The sequence below is a fragment of the Hyla sarda genome, chromosome 1, assembly GCF_029499605.1.
Source record: "Hyla sarda isolate aHylSar1 chromosome 1, aHylSar1.hap1, whole genome shotgun sequence".
Classification (NCBI taxonomy): domain Eukaryota; kingdom Metazoa; phylum Chordata; class Amphibia; order Anura; family Hylidae; genus Hyla; species Hyla sarda.
The window spans coordinates 266,002,905-266,018,182 of record NC_079189.1 but is presented as its reverse complement, the minus strand read 5'-3'; the positions used below and the strand labels follow the sequence as shown (position 1 = coordinate 266,018,182).

Below are 15,278 nucleotides of genomic sequence, written 5' to 3'. Positions count from 1 at the left end.
CTAAAGTATCTATATCCTTCTGGAGATACGGCCTCCAGTACTGCGCACAATACTCCAAATGATGTCTCAACAGTGTTCTGTACAGCAGCATCAGCACTTCTCTTTCTACTGCTTATACCTCTCCCTATTACATCCAAGCATTCTGCTAGCGTTTCCTGCTGCTCTATTACACTGTCTTCCTACCTTTAAGTCTTCTGAAATAATTACTCCTAAATCCCTTCCCTCAGATACTAAGGTCAGGGCTGTGTAAAATAATTTATATTCTGCCTGAGGGTTTTTACGCCCCAGGTGCATTATCTTGCACTTATCCACATTAAATTTCAGTTGCCAGAGTTCTGACCATTCTTCTAGTTTGCCTAAATCCTTTTCCATTTGGCGTATTCCTCCAGGAACAACAACCCTGTTACATATCTTTGTTTCACCAGCAAAAAGACATACCTTACCATCGAGACCTTCTGTAATATCACTAATGAAGATATTAAACAATATTGATCCCAGTACAGATCCCTGAGGTATCCCACTGGTGACAAGACCTTGCTCTGAATATTCTCCATTGACTACAACCCTCTGTCTGTTACTCAGCCATTGCCTAATCCACTCAACAATATTGGAGTCCAAGCTCAAAGACTGTAGTTTATTGCTAAGTCTTCTATGTGGGACAGTGTCAAAAGCCTAACTAAAATCTAGATATGCGATGTCTATTGCCCCTCCGCCATCTATTATTTTAGTAACCCATACAAAAAAAATCAATAAGATTTGTTTGACATGAAGTAAACCCATGTTTTTCATCTTGCAATCTATGGGATTTTAGAAGTTCCACAATCCTATCCTTTAGTAGGGTTTCCATTAATTTCCCCACTATTAATGTCAGACTTACTGGCCTATAGTTGCTCGATTCCTCCCTACTACCTTTCTTGTGAATGGGCACAACATTTGCTAATTTCCAATCTCCTGGGATGGCTCCTGTTACCATTGATTTGTTAAATAAATCTGTTAACAGTTTTGCTAGCTCACCACTAAACTCTTAATTTTGGGTGTATCCCATCAGGCCCCTGTGATTTATTTGTCTTCACTTTAGAAAGCAAACGTACAACCTCTTCCTCTATAAAGACACATGCATCAAACAATTGCTTAGTTTTCCTCTCTAATGGAGGTCCTTTTCCTTCTGTAGAAACTGAACAGAAGTTTTCATTAAGGCAAAAAAATTAATAGAGAGGGTGATGTCCAAAAAGCCATCTATCACCCTTTACCAGCTGGAGTAAGGTGCCACCTCATAATAGGCATGATTAATCAGCAGGCCCAGCCAACCAATCACCTGTCCTGCTGGGCGGCATTGGCTGTGGCAGATAGACGGTGGGGAGGCTTACCTGGGGTCTGGTGTGTTGGCAGTCCCCAGTGGCAGAAGTCCTGGTGGAGAAGATATAACAGCAGGTGGTAAGCACTGTTTGCCTCCTGCTGTTTCCTAGCAACAACTCCCAGCATGCTGGGAGGTTTAATTTTTCAACAGCTGGAGGCACTGGTTGTGCAACACTGAGTTAACAACCAGTGTGCCTCCAGCTGTTGCATAACTACAACCCCCAGCATTCACAGGCCGCCAAAGGGCATGCTGGAAATTGTAGTTTGTCTCCAGCTGTTGCATAGCTACAAGTCACAGAATGCCATTCAGCTGTCACTGCATGCTAAGAGTTGTAGTTTTCGCAACAGCTGAATGCACACCGAGTGCGAAACAGCTTTTTACCCAATTCAGTGTTGCGCAACCAGGGTGCCTCCAGCTGTTGCAAACTACAACTCCCAGCAGACAACTGGTCACACAAAAATCAAGCCCTCATACTAGTCTGGATGAAAATATGAGTTATGACTATGACAATTTTATTTTAACGTTTAGTTTTTTCCCTCCTTGCCTTCTGAGTCCTTAAGGCCCAAATGGGCCGAGTCCTTAAAAGGGTTAAAGTTCGATGTGCTTTTACCCTTTTGTGAAAATGAGAAAATTGGGCTAATAGAAAAAAGCCCCACCCCCAAAATCTGTAACCCCAATTCTTAGTATATAAATATCCCATGTGTGGATCTAAAGTGCTCTGCAGGCACATTACAGGGCTCAGAAAAAGAGCACCATTGGGCTTATGGAGAATTTGGCTAGAATTCTGTTTACAAAGCCCCCATGGTGTCAGAACAGTGGACCCCCACATGTGACCCCATTTTGGAAACTACACCCCTCACGGCATGTAATAAGGGGTGCAGTGAGCATTTACTGGTGTTAGATTTTTTGGAACCATGGTACATGAAAAAGAAGTTTAATTTTTCATTTGCACAGCCCACTGTTCCAAAAGTCTGTCAAACATTAGTAGGATCCACTGTTCTGGCACCATGGGGGCTTTGTAAATGCAAATGGCCCCCCGACTCAAATTCCTGCCAAATACTCACCCCAAAAGCCCAATGGCGCTCCTCTGAGCATTGCAATTTGCCCGCAGAGCACTTTGCATCCCCACATGGGTTGTTTCCATACTCAGAAGACACTGGGTTACAAATTTGGGGGGCATTTCCTCCTATTGCCTCTTCTAAAAAAAAATTAATTGGGGGGGCAGCATTTTAGTGAAAAAATCTCATTTACACAGACTGAAGTCAAACACCTGTGGGGTTAAGGATCACTATACCTTCCTTGTAGTTTTCAAAATAGTATGCCATGTGGGTCTTTTGCTGTTCTGGCACCATAGGGGCTTCAAATGCGGCATGCCACCCCCAAGACTATTTTAAAAAAACTCTCCAAAATCCCATCGTCTCCTTCCCTTCTGAGCCCTCTATCACGCCCACAGAGCACTTTGCTTCTACATATGAAATATTTCCTTACTCTAGAGAAATTTGATTACAAGTTTTAGGGAGCTCTCTCCTTTTACCCCTTGTAAAAATTAAACTGGGTCTACAAGAACATGAGTAAAAAGTTTTATATTTTGAATTTTCTCCTTCCCTTTGCTGCTATTCCTGTGTAACACCTAAAGGGTTAACACTTTCTGAATGTCATTTTGACTACTTTGAGGGGTCTAGTTTTTACAATAGGTCATTTATGGGGTATTTCTAATATGAAGGCCCCTCAAAGCCACTTCAAAACAGGTCCCTGAAAAATTCTTATTTTGAAAAATTGCTGCTGAACTTTGAAGCCCTCTGATGTCTTCCAAAAGTAAAAACGTGTCAGCTTTATGATTTAAACAAAGTATATATATTGTATGTGGATCAATAGATATCTTGGGATGTCAATTTTCCTTCTAAAAAGAGCTTCAACGTTAAAAAAAAAATAAAAAAAAAAACAAAGTCTTCAAATTTTTCAAAAAATGTTGTAATTTTTTACCAAGAAATTTTGCAAGTATCGACAAAATTTTCCCACTAACTGTAGAATATGTCACGAAAAACCTCTCAAAATCAGAATGAAAAGTAAAAAAGCATCCCAGAGTTTAATGCTTGAAGTGGTCAGATGTGCAAAAAACACTTGTCCTTAAAGGGTACCTCTCAAATAAACTTGATATATTTTAGATTAATGAATGTTGAATAACTTTCCAATAGCATGTTAATGAAAAATATGCTTCTTTCTATTGTATTTTTCCTGATCAGTCCTGTCAGCAAGCATTTCTGACTCATGCTGGAGTCCTAAACACTCAGAGCTGCCAGCTTGCTTTGTTCACAGCCAAACAGGCTGTGAACAAAGCAGGCTGGCAGCTCTGAGTGTTCTTTGTGAACAAAGCAGACTGGCAACTTGTAGTGTTTAGGACTCCAGCATGAGTCTGAAATGCTTGCTGCCAGGACTGGTAGGGAGACCCCTAGTGGTAATTTCTTCAAAAGTGGAAAATTAAATAGAAAGAAGCATATTTTTTATAACATGCAATTGTAAAGTTATTCTGCATACATTAATCTATAATCAAAAGTTTTTTTGATGAGAGGTAGGTACCCTTTAAGGCCAAAATGGGCCTGGTCCTTAAGGGGTAATAAAAAAACCAATTCACAAAATTAGTGTTTAAAGTTGCCCTATTTGGACCACCTATAACTACCCATTTCTGTATACAGGGCTGTATGAGGGCTCATTCCCCTCCCCCTCCCCCCAGCAATTTGGGGCTTTTAGGTTTACAAAATGTAGAGACTTGAGCACAAATTATATTTTGTGGTAAAAAAATAAAAATAAAAAAAACAAACACCAATGCAGACCTCGATTTTTATACATTAGTTTCAGTTGTCAAAAAACTTCTTCAAACATTTTCCTTTAGAAACTTTTATTATCAACCAACAAGCAAACTGGAGATGGACTTCAGATCAGAGTGCTATGTAAACCAAGCATCAGGCATCTGAAAAAAATAAAAATAAAATACAAGTTACTGAAGGGTATAACTCAAATAGAGAAACTCACACTGACATGACAAGGACTTCTGTCTTTCCACCTACAATTGCATTGTCTTTGGGCTCGTTCACACTGCCATTGGGCTCAGTTATGTGGAGCTCTGTCGGCAGTTCTGTCAAGTTCAGTGGGAAAAAAATTGAATAGTGCAAGCAAATAAACTTGCATGGGGTCTGTTGGGAACTGCCAGTAGCAGTGTGTAACGGACCCCTTTCAGGGTCCATTCATCTCAAGACAAAAACACAAAAATAGACCCTTAATGGGTCAGATTCAAACAGCAATGAGACTAGCCTTATTCTGAAGTCACCTGAAACCAGTTACTCTTTATAGTGCAAAGTATAGTTACTCTAAATTCACACATTATCTACTAAAAGCAGGTTCCACTTTAAACATCTCCATGTATCCAGTATAACTGCAAAACACTGATGTAGTACGCTTTTCAAGACGTTTGTCAAATGGATGCCATTATAGCCTATGGGTGGCTGATATATTGACGAGTACCCTTCAATTCACCCTGGTTGCTGGACTGCAGCTCTGAATTCTGTTCACTTACTAGAGAAAGGCTCCCCATCGGCAGCCCACAATCAGAGGTGCCGATGGGACCACTTAACAGTAAGGATTATCTGCATTTTATGTTTAACCCCTCAACAATGGACGTATATTTATGTCCATTGCCTGCTCTAGTTATGAAGTGTGCTCTGTAACTTAGCATGCTTCATAACCAGTGGGTCCCAGTTGCTATTAGCAACCAGGAACAGCAACTAATGCCAGACATTGCAGTCCCGTATTAACCCTTTAGACATTGCAATCAAAGTTGATTGTGGTGTTTAAATAGAGAGAAAAGTCAACCCTGCTAGCTCAGTGGGCTGCTCGCAGACCTCCCTTCTTGCCGCCCGATCTGTGACTGCACTGGTCAGCTATGGCAGGCTGAAGCAGTGGAGCACTAATAATGATTAATACTATGGCATAGAATTGTTCATTGTATGCAATGTAAGGACTTCATGTAATACTAAGTGTAAAGTAAAAAGAAGGTTAGTGTGATTTTAATCCCTTCCCTAATAAAAGTTTGATCACCCCCGCCCCACCCCCAAAAAACACCATGTAAACTAACATGTGGTACCACCGCATACATAAATGTCTGAACTATAAAAATATAACTGCACCGTCAATGGCATACATGTACAAAACACCAATTTTTTTATTTTTATTTTTTTACTTTTTGGTCACTTTTTTATACAAAGTAAAAAGCGATCAAAAAAGTGTCATCAAAACAAAAATGGCACCATTAAAAACAGATCACAGCTCAATAATTAGCCCTCATCTCCATATAAGGAAAAGTTATAGGAGTCAGAAGGCATTTTATGTACAAAGTTTTTAAGAGTGAAACAAAATCTATATAAGTTGTAGGAATGTAAGAAAAAAATCGATTCTCGCGATAATCGCGATTTTTCATTTGCCGATACAGAATCGATTCAAAATATTTTTGAATCGATTCTTTTAGGGATGTGGAATTTTTAATAAAACGCACTTTATCTTACCTGCCAACGAGCCCCCGTAGCTCCGGTACAGGTGTTGGGTCCCCGGGCTGTATTCTTCTTACTTCCTGTTAGTCCGGCATGTCACACGGAGCTTCAGCCTATCACTGGCCGCAGAGATGTCCCGCCTCCGCTGGTGATAGGCTGAAGCTCCATGTGACGTGCCGGACTAACAGGAAGTAAGAAGAATACAGCCCGGGGACCGAACACCTGTACCGGACTGTACCGGAGCTCCGGGGGCTCGTTGGCAGGTAAGATAAAGTGCGTTTTATTTTATTTTGCAGCCCGGACGGGATAACATGAGAAAAGTGCGCGCCGGAGTACTAGATCGCCGCTGTCAAAGCTGACAGCGGCGTCTATTGGGATCTACGAATGCTCCCAGGTGGGCGATATATCGCGATGTATCGTCACCTAGACGGTATCGCGATATATCGAATCGCCACACTGGTATCGCGATTCGAATCGAATCGCCAAATTCTTGGCGATTCACACCCCTAATAAGTTGGGTATCATTTTAATTGTAGGGACCTACAGAATTATAATGTGTCATTTACTGAAAAGTGTATTGTAGAATCGGAAGCCAAAAAAGTTACAAAACTGCGTTTTGCTCAAGTTTGCCTACACATTTTGTTTTGTCATATTGTGGTAGACTGGAATGATGTCATTACAAAGTACAATTGGTGGTGCAAAGAAAAAACAAGCACATATGGACGCGATGGTGGAGTTCACCAAACCAGGCCCCAATGGCGGCGATCCTGATGTCATGGCAACGACGATCTGGGTAAGTGGTCCGGGAGACCAGTTTACAGTCTAAGCAGTGGCCCTTCAGATCTTGCAAAACTACAAATCCCAGCATGCACAAACAGCAAATTACTGTGCAGGCATTCTGGGATTTGTAGTTGTGTGCCTCCAGCCGTTTCATTACTACTCCCAGCATGCACTCTAAGCACATGCTGGGAGTTGTAGTTTTGCCACAGATGGAGGCACACTGGTGAGGAAACACAAAGGTAACAGAACCTTACTCAGTGTTTACCCACCAGTGTGCCTACAGCTGTTACAAAACTACAACTCCCAGCATGTACACTGTCAGTCCATGCTGAGAGTTGTAGTTTTGCAACAGCTGGAGAGGTTTGTGCACCCGCCCCCCCACATGAATGTACAGGGTTCACACAGGTGGGGGTTTACAGTGAGTTTTCTGCTTCACGCCTGAGCTGCAGCAAATTTTCTACTGCAGCTCAAACTCCCAGCGGGAAACAACCTGTGACTGTACAATAAAAAAAAAAAAAAAAAAACACCACAAAATAAATGCTAGAACAATCCATATACACCCCCTTAACACTGCCCTCCAATAAAAAAACTATAAAAAAAAACTCTTACAGTAGTGTTTCCAAAAAGGAACCTCCAGCTGTGGCAAAACAACTCCCAGCATTGCTGGAAAGCCATCGACTGTCCAGGCATTGCCAATTTCCCCCCCCCCCCCCATTTGTAACAGAAACAGGATAAAAGCTTTAACCTGTCTTTTGCAAAAAATATTGATAACATGTATAGTCAATATTGATAAAAATGTTGTATATTTGTAGGTTAAAATGCGGTCCTTGCAGCTATTGCCTGTGCAGAAATGACACAGGAAGTGTGGCTGGGGACAAGTAGGCTCCTGGCTTGTCAGTCTGCTGTGTGAGCCAAAAGCATGCGCACAGAGCCCCGCTTGTCATCAGTGCACACTTCCTATATTTTGTCTCTGCAGAGACAAGACAACATTTTTAACCAAAAATATTTTTTTTAACCTATGTACTGTATATTACAAGTCTACATATGTTATTATCTACAGTGCATTATATAAAAGGTTCTTGAAAAATCAGGAACCCTTCATAAGTCTGAGTACCTGTAAAGTCAATTTGATTTAGCAAAAAAAGTTTTAAAAATGCTACTAACGTTATATTGTCACAGCATTCAGCATGGGTGAAGACTGAGTCAGAAAACTCAATTGGAGACTGAACCTGTAGTGTCAAGTGCTATGCATGAAACACTTAAAAAACTGTACCTAAATTGGTCACCTAGTCTAGCATAGCTAACTATCCAGATATAGATTGGGGTCCGGGGTTGGCTAAAACTACAAAGGGGCGACAATTCCTAAATTTATTGCAGGATAATTTTATGGGCCAGTTTGTGGAGGACCCAACAAGAAGTGATGCCTTGTTGGATCTGATCATTTCCAACAACGCAGAGCTGGTTGGTAATGTAATTGTGCGGGAAAACCTTGGTAATAGCGACCACAATATAGTTACTTTTGACTTAAAATGTAGAAAACAAAGACAGGCGGGGAAGGCAAAAACATATAACTTTAAAAAGGCAAATTTCCCTGGGCTGAGAGCTGCACTACAGGACATAGACTGGGGGGAGGTGTTCTCAAATACTGATACAGAAGGTAAATCAACTCTAAATAACTATACAGCTAAATATATACCAATGGGGAACAAATATAAACTACTAAAAATATTGCCCTTTTAACAATTTGTCAGCCATGTAGGATTTAAACCAAAAAATAGCCTTCAAAAAATTTAAATCTGATGGGTCAGCTATAACATTTGAACAGTACAAGGAGCTTAATAAAATCTGTAAAAATGTAATAAAAACAGCAAAAATTCAAAATGAGAGACAGGTGGCCAAAGAAATCAAAACTAACCCTAAATATTTTTTTTTAGATCTATAAATGCAAGGGACTGGCGCAAGGCGAATGTGGTGCCAATCTTCAAAAAGGGCTCTAGGTCTTCCCCAGGAAACTATAGACTGGTAAGTTTAACGTGCATTGTGGGTAAATTGTTTGAAGGACTTATAAGGGATTACATACAGGAATACATAGGGGATAATTGTATTATAAGTGATAGCGGTGCGGCGGTGATAGGACTCAGGACCCCCGGACAGGCAGGGGGAGAGAAGCGGGTGGCAGCGGGGGCCTATGGCACCACAAAATCCACTGCAGTTCATTGATTTAAAGCGCCCGCTTTAAATCAATGATCTGCAGCGGTGTCGCGGGGGGATAAATAGCCGATAACTTATACCGGAATATCGGTATAAGTTATCAGCTATCGGCCCTAACCTCCACAGATTATCGGTATCGGCCCTAAAAAAACGATATTGGTCGATCCTACTGGACACCACTTGATATTTACCATAAGGATAAGCTAGCGCAGCCTTCTTGCTTCACGTTCAGATTCCAGCAATGTCAGGACATCTCCTTCTCTAACTGGTCCTTTCACATTTCTAATAATGGAACGGTTGCTGTCATCCATAAATTCTACACGGACCTGGAGAAAACAAAATACCTTTGTCATAAAAATTGTGATACCCAAGTCTTAATCATTGACCATACAAAAAACTGTAAAAAGGTTATCCCAGGACTAAAAAAAATTCTCCATCCACAGAATAGACTAACTGGTGGAGGTCCAACTACTAGAGACAATGGTGTTAATCTGTTCGAGTGCATGGAGCCTTAGCACACATTCTTGCCCACCACTCCATTTACTCTATGAGACTTCTATACATTGCTGAGTATTTACTTTAGCTGTGTTTTTATGTCTACAACAATGAATGAAGTGCTGGCTAAACACGCATGCTGCTGCTTTTCACTTTAAGTGTTACTGTCATTGGAAACAACTTTTCTTTTACAATACTTCCTTAAAAACTAAGCATTTTCCTAATATACACTTCATTAAAATTTTTTATTGCTAAATGTGAAATAAATGTTAAAGAACATGGCCACTAGAGGTCTCTAATTTTGATATCAAACCCTGGTATCTAGGGCTCTTTAGCCCTGGTAACTAAAAAAAGGGACCAAAATTCAGACGGGAGGAGGAGTGGGGGTGTGGTTTTTGCCTCTGCTCACTCAGTACAGTGTATAATACAGCTTTACCACTGAGGAGAACAGCTGTGAGATCCAGACAGTTTGCAGCCTCTTCAGAAGCACTCACATGCACAGCAACAAGCAATACAAGGTGCTAAACTATTTATATGCAAAATGATCTATTTGACAATTTTATGAACTTTCTTGTGTTTGTGCACCATATATGTTCACATGGCTGCTTTACGGTAATAAAATGCACTTTGGTCACAAAGCTATGAAAATGTCTGTGTGCAGACCTCATGACAAGAGAGGGGAGTGCGGAGGAGAGCAGCTCATCATACTCCAGGAGACAGCCTCAGAAATGCAGAGACTCATTTCAATAATACATAGATCAAAAGATGCTTTAAATATTAACACACATTATGCACACAGGTCTTAGGGTACATTACTACACTGATTTAACCCTTTAACGACGCAGGATGTATATTTACGTCCTGCACCGGCTCCCGCGATATGAAGCAGGGTCGCGCTGCGATCATCAACGGCCAGGACCCGCGGCTAATACCACACATCGCCGATCTCGGCGATGTGCGATATTAACCCTTTAGAAGCGGCGGTCAAAGCTGACTGCCACTTCTAAAGCGAAAGTATCCCGGCTAGTCAGTCGGGCTGTTCGGAACCGCCGACGTGAAATCGCGGCGTCCCGAACAGCTTGCAGGACACCGGGAGGGCCCTTACCTGCCTCCTCGGTGTCCAATCGACGAATGACTGCTCCGTGCCCGAGATCCAGGCAGGAGTAGTCAAGCGCCGATAACGCTGATCACAGGCGTGTTAATACACGCCTGTGATCAGGATGAGAGATCAGTGTGTGCAGTGTTATAGGTCCCTATGGGACCTATAACACTGCAAAAAAAAAAAAAAAGTTAAAGAGTCTCATCAAAAAAACTTTATTCTAGATTAATGTATGCAGAATAACTTTACAATTGCATGTTATTAAAAAATATGCTTCTTTCTATTTAATTTTCCACTTTGAAGAAATGACCACTAGAGGTCTCCCTACCAGTCCTGGCAGCAAGCATTTCAGACTCATGCTGGAGTCCTAAACACTACAAGCTGCCAGTCTGCTTTGTTCACAAAGGAGAACACTCAGAGCTGCCAGCCTGCTTTGTTCACAGCCTTTTTGGCTGTGAACAAAGCAGGCTGGCAGCTCTGAGTGTTTAGGACTCCAGCATGAGTCACAAATGCTTGCCGACAGGACTGATCGGGAAAAATACAATAGAAAGAAGCATATTTTTCATTAACATGCTATTGGAAAGTTATTCAACATTCATTAATCTAAAATATATCAAAAGTTTATTTGATGAGAGGTACCCTTAAAAGGTCATTTAACCCCTTCCCTAATAGAAGTTTGAATCACCCCCCTTTTCCCGTAAAAAAAATAAAACAGTGTAAATAAAAATAAACATATGTGGTATCGCCGTGTGCGTAAATGTCCGAACTATAAAAATATATCATCAATTAAACCGCACGGTCAATGGCGTACGCGCAAAAAAATTCCAAAGTACAAAAAAGCGTATTTTGGTCACTTTTATACCAAATGAATAAAAATTAATCAAAAACTCTGATCAAAACAAAAATGGTACCAAAAAAACTTCAGATCACGGCGCAAAAAATTAGCCCCCATACCGCCCTGTACGTGGAAAAATAAAAAAAAAGTTAGGGGTCAGAAGATGACATTTTTAAATGTATAAATTTTCCTGCATGTAGTTATATAGGTTTGATTTTGTCGTACTTCTGGAAAAAATCATAAGTAGGGTATCATTTTAATTGTATGTACCTACAGAATAATGATAAGGTGTCATTTTTACCGAAATATGCACTGCGTAGAAACGGAAGCCTCCAAAAGTTACAAAATGCAGTTTTTTCTTTGATTTTGTCGCACAATGATTTTTTTTCTGTTTCGCCGTGAATTTTTGGGTAAAATGACTGATGTCACTGCAAAGTAGAATTGGTGACGCAAAAAATAAGCCATCATATGGATTTTTAGGTGGAAAATTGAAAGGGTTATGATTTTTAAAAGGTAAGGAGGAAAAAACGAAAGTGCAAAAACGGAAAAACCCTGAGTCCTTAAGAGGTTAAAGGACAAATCATGTTAAAAAAACTTCTCTCCGAAGGATAGGGGATAAGTTTTAGATTGCAGGGGGTCCGAGCACTGGGGCCCCCACGATCTCCTGTTTGGAGCCCCTGTGCTGTATCACAGGAGCGAGTTCCAACCCCCACCAGAAGCCGCTACCCCCCCTCCATAAAGCTCTACTGGAGAGCCGAAGATTGACCAACAGCTCTCCCATAGAAGTATATGGAGGGGTAGTGGCGGCCTCTGCTTCAGGCAGGGGTCGTGACGCACAGGAGATCGCAGGTGGCCCCAGCGCTCATGATCACCAGGGTAGAGCTGGGCAGTATGACCAAAAACGGGTATCACTATTTTTATAAGCTATGGCGGTTCCACGGTATTTAACAGTATTTCTTTCCCTACCCCCCCCCCCCCATCAAGTGGCCCCCCCCCCCGTGGGTACTGCTTATCTAACCCCCCAGGTTTATCAGCCCAGCACTGTCCCCACATCTGGGAACTAGTCATGTTACCCGCAAGCACCGCTCTCCTCGTCCACGGCACTGGAGATCTGTACTGTACTACATATTCCTGTGCCCAGGCTGCAAAAAATAAATAAAAAAATAACTCACCTTCCTACGTTCCCCCGTCGCTCTGGTAATGGCCACACACTGGGGATGGGAACATCACAGAGCCATCAACCTATCACAGGCCGCAGCGATGTCCGCCTCAGTCAGGGATAGGCTCTGACATTCCCATCCCCAGTGTGAGGGGAACATGGAAAGGCAAATTAAAGTTTATTTTGTTTATATTTGCAGCCCAGGCACAAGGACTATGTATTACAGTACAGAGTTCCAGTGCTGGCAGCCAGCAACTCACAGGACGACGAAGAGCGGTGCATGCGGGTGACATGATTAGTTCCCTGATGTGGGGGACAATGCAGTGCTGGACTGACAATTCATGGGGCGGAGGGAAAGAAGCAGAAGAGCGCCCGTGGGTCACATAAGATTAGTTCCCCCGATGTGGGGACAGCTTGCTGCGGCTGATAATTCATTAGAGGGCCCAACTGGTATTGCGGTATAGGAAAAAAAAAAAAAAAAAGTCTATTCGGTATGAACAGGTATACCGCCCAGCACTACACCAGGGTCCCATTAGCTGGATCCCAACACAAATCTATTTACAGAAGGGGGTCATCTACAAATATGTAGTGATGTTACTTTGGTAACATGCCAACGCATTTCTAATGCATTACAAAATCCTAGTCATGGCTGTGCTATAGATCATATGAAAGGGCAGCATTTTTATTGTGGGGGATGACCACGTTTGCGTGATGAATTTGGAAGTAAAAGATGTTTTACACCAGACATTTGTAAGTTACTTCCAATTAAAAAAAAAAAAAAAAAGTTTAAAGCCTCATTTATGCGCCCTGGAGGAAATCTTGTAGTAATCAGTCAGACCCCATGCTAGTGCTGCCACTTCTGTAAGGAACTAGCCAGAGTAGGAGCAAGTCCCCATACCAAAACTTCTCTGGATAGTTGTTGACAGTGACAAGGGACAGCAGGGACCACCATAAGAACACATGACTTCCTCCAAAGCATACAAACCGTACTGGAGGAGTTTTTTATTACTTAGAAGTAATTTGCAAATCAGTAAAGATGTCACCAGTTGAGTTGTAAGTGTTTTCCCTTTGAAGTACCCTTTCCCTCCTTTACATCAGAAGCACATGGACCAGTAAGGCTAGGTTCACAACACTATTTGAGCCTCCGATGCACAGATACTATTTCGGATGCTCAAATTGGCTGAAAATGCATCCGCGCAAGAACAGATACATACACATTAACTCCTATAGGGCAGTGGACCCGATTGTTGTCAGCTAGTGATTATGATTGGGTCATTTTCTCAGCACGTTTGATTTTCATCTGCAACAATTTTCAGTTTGTCAAAAGACAGACACTGAGAAAATGTCCCGATCAAGTCCGCTGCCCCATAGAAGTTAAAGGAGTACACCGGCACACACTTCCTTTTATCCCGTCCGGGCTGCAAAATAAAACAACACTTTCTCTTACCTGCCAACGAGCCCCCGGCGCTCCGGTACAGATGTTCGGTCCCCGGGCTGTATTACTTCCTGTTAGCCCGGCACGTCACACGGAGCTTCAGCCTATCATTGGCCGAAGGGGGAAGTCGCTACAGCCAGTGATAGGCTGAAGCTCCTTGTGACGTGTCGGGCTAACAGGAAGAATACAGCTCAGGGACCGAAAACCTGCAGCGGGGGAGCGTATGCAGGTAAGAGAAAGTGTGTTCTCTTTTATTTTGCAGCCTGGACGGAATAAAAGTGCACGCCGGACTACTCCTTTAATGTGTCCATACACAAGATTTCTGCAGATATGAACTTCCAAAATCATATCTGTGCATCAGATAATCAAATAGTTTTGTGAACCCAGCTCCGCCTTACCTGAGTACACTGCCCCTGAGATCCGGTTCTTCCAAGAACTTTGGTAACCTGAAAAGAAAGACAGTCCTTAATGATTTATAAGAGAGACAGACATTGCAGAGTGTCCTACCAAGGGTAGCCAACTGTTCAGCATCCATTACTAAAGATCAGATGGAATTATTTTACAGTTCAATAAATTAAAAGTATATTGAGCTCTAGACATGCTTATAATTTCTAGGATTCTTTGACAAATACTAAAGAAATTGGCAAGTGAGCGAATTCTGACTAGGTAACCCAGAAGAGGAGCGCACACATTGGAAAGCGATCATAACAGGAGGCAGCATATCCAAGAAAGACCGGTAATATCTGCAGCGTAACGACCCCCGGGCTCTATGGACCATAAGCTGCATGATTCTCTGCTCGGCAACAATCACCAGTCTTATCAGCCATTACAACGGCCCTGTTTAAAGTGCGGCCCGGCAGCAATCACGCCACATCTAACGGTCTGATGTCCCGCCCGGTTAGACTCCTATTACGTAAGCGCTATTTTACCAGGGTCGCTGTACGCATTTGCCAGCTGTATACACCACATTACCCGAGCTAACTTGATGGGTTGCACGCGGCTGGCGTCCATAGCTATGGCTGCTGTAGGCCCAAAAAGAGGATAACGTGCGCAGGAAACGCCCTTTTATAGGTAGGAGCGGAAAGCGGAAGTGACGCCAGAGCGCGGTTTTGGTGACTCCTTGTGGATGAATCGAAGATTATTACCTGCAAGGACAAGGAACGGCAGAATTATCAAATGATTCCAATACTTCGCTTATGTCAGGTTTCTTGTTTCGAATCAGCCATAAACTTGCTTAGCATATATAATTGTGCCGTACAGTGTCCGGGTTTAAACACAGCCATCTTTGAGGAGACCACAGTGCTCTATAATAAAGGGCGGTTCCTGTTCCTTGGGACTAAAGTTGTGTAATACAAGTCCCGCTCTT

General features: G+C 42.2%; 2 protein-coding genes across 3 annotated transcripts in view; one reads left to right on the top strand and one right to left on the bottom strand.

The window, feature by feature from the left end:
- Positions 1–4,236: 4,236 nt before the first annotated feature.
- On the bottom strand, positions 4,237–14,994 carry RPS28 (ribosomal protein S28). Of its 2 annotated transcripts, none has more exons than XM_056571844.1 (4): positions 14,885–14,994; positions 14,311–14,358; positions 9,081–9,215; positions 4,237–4,325 (listed from the first exon to the last, which is right to left on the bottom strand). In XM_056571844.1, the coding sequence occupies exons 1-3, from the start codon at positions 14,921–14,923 to the stop codon at positions 9,093–9,095; spliced, it is 210 nt and encodes a 69-aa protein (XP_056427819.1). In that variant the 5' UTR covers positions 14,924–14,994; the 3' UTR covers positions 4,237–4,325; positions 9,081–9,092. The 2 variants fall into 2 exon arrangements, with proteins under 2 accessions (XP_056427819.1, XP_056427816.1); XM_056571841.1 differs by lacking the exon at positions 14,885–14,994 and adding an exon at positions 14,601–14,742.
- Positions 8,630–15,278, top strand: part of NDUFA7 (NADH:ubiquinone oxidoreductase subunit A7) — a 68,481-nt gene continuing 61,832 nt past the window's right edge. The window contains exon 1 of the mRNA XM_056571838.1: positions 8,630–8,700. Coding sequence (XP_056427813.1) covers positions 8,645–8,700 — 56 coding nt within the window. The 5' untranslated portion in view covers positions 8,630–8,644. The remainder of the gene's footprint in view (positions 8,701–15,278) is intronic.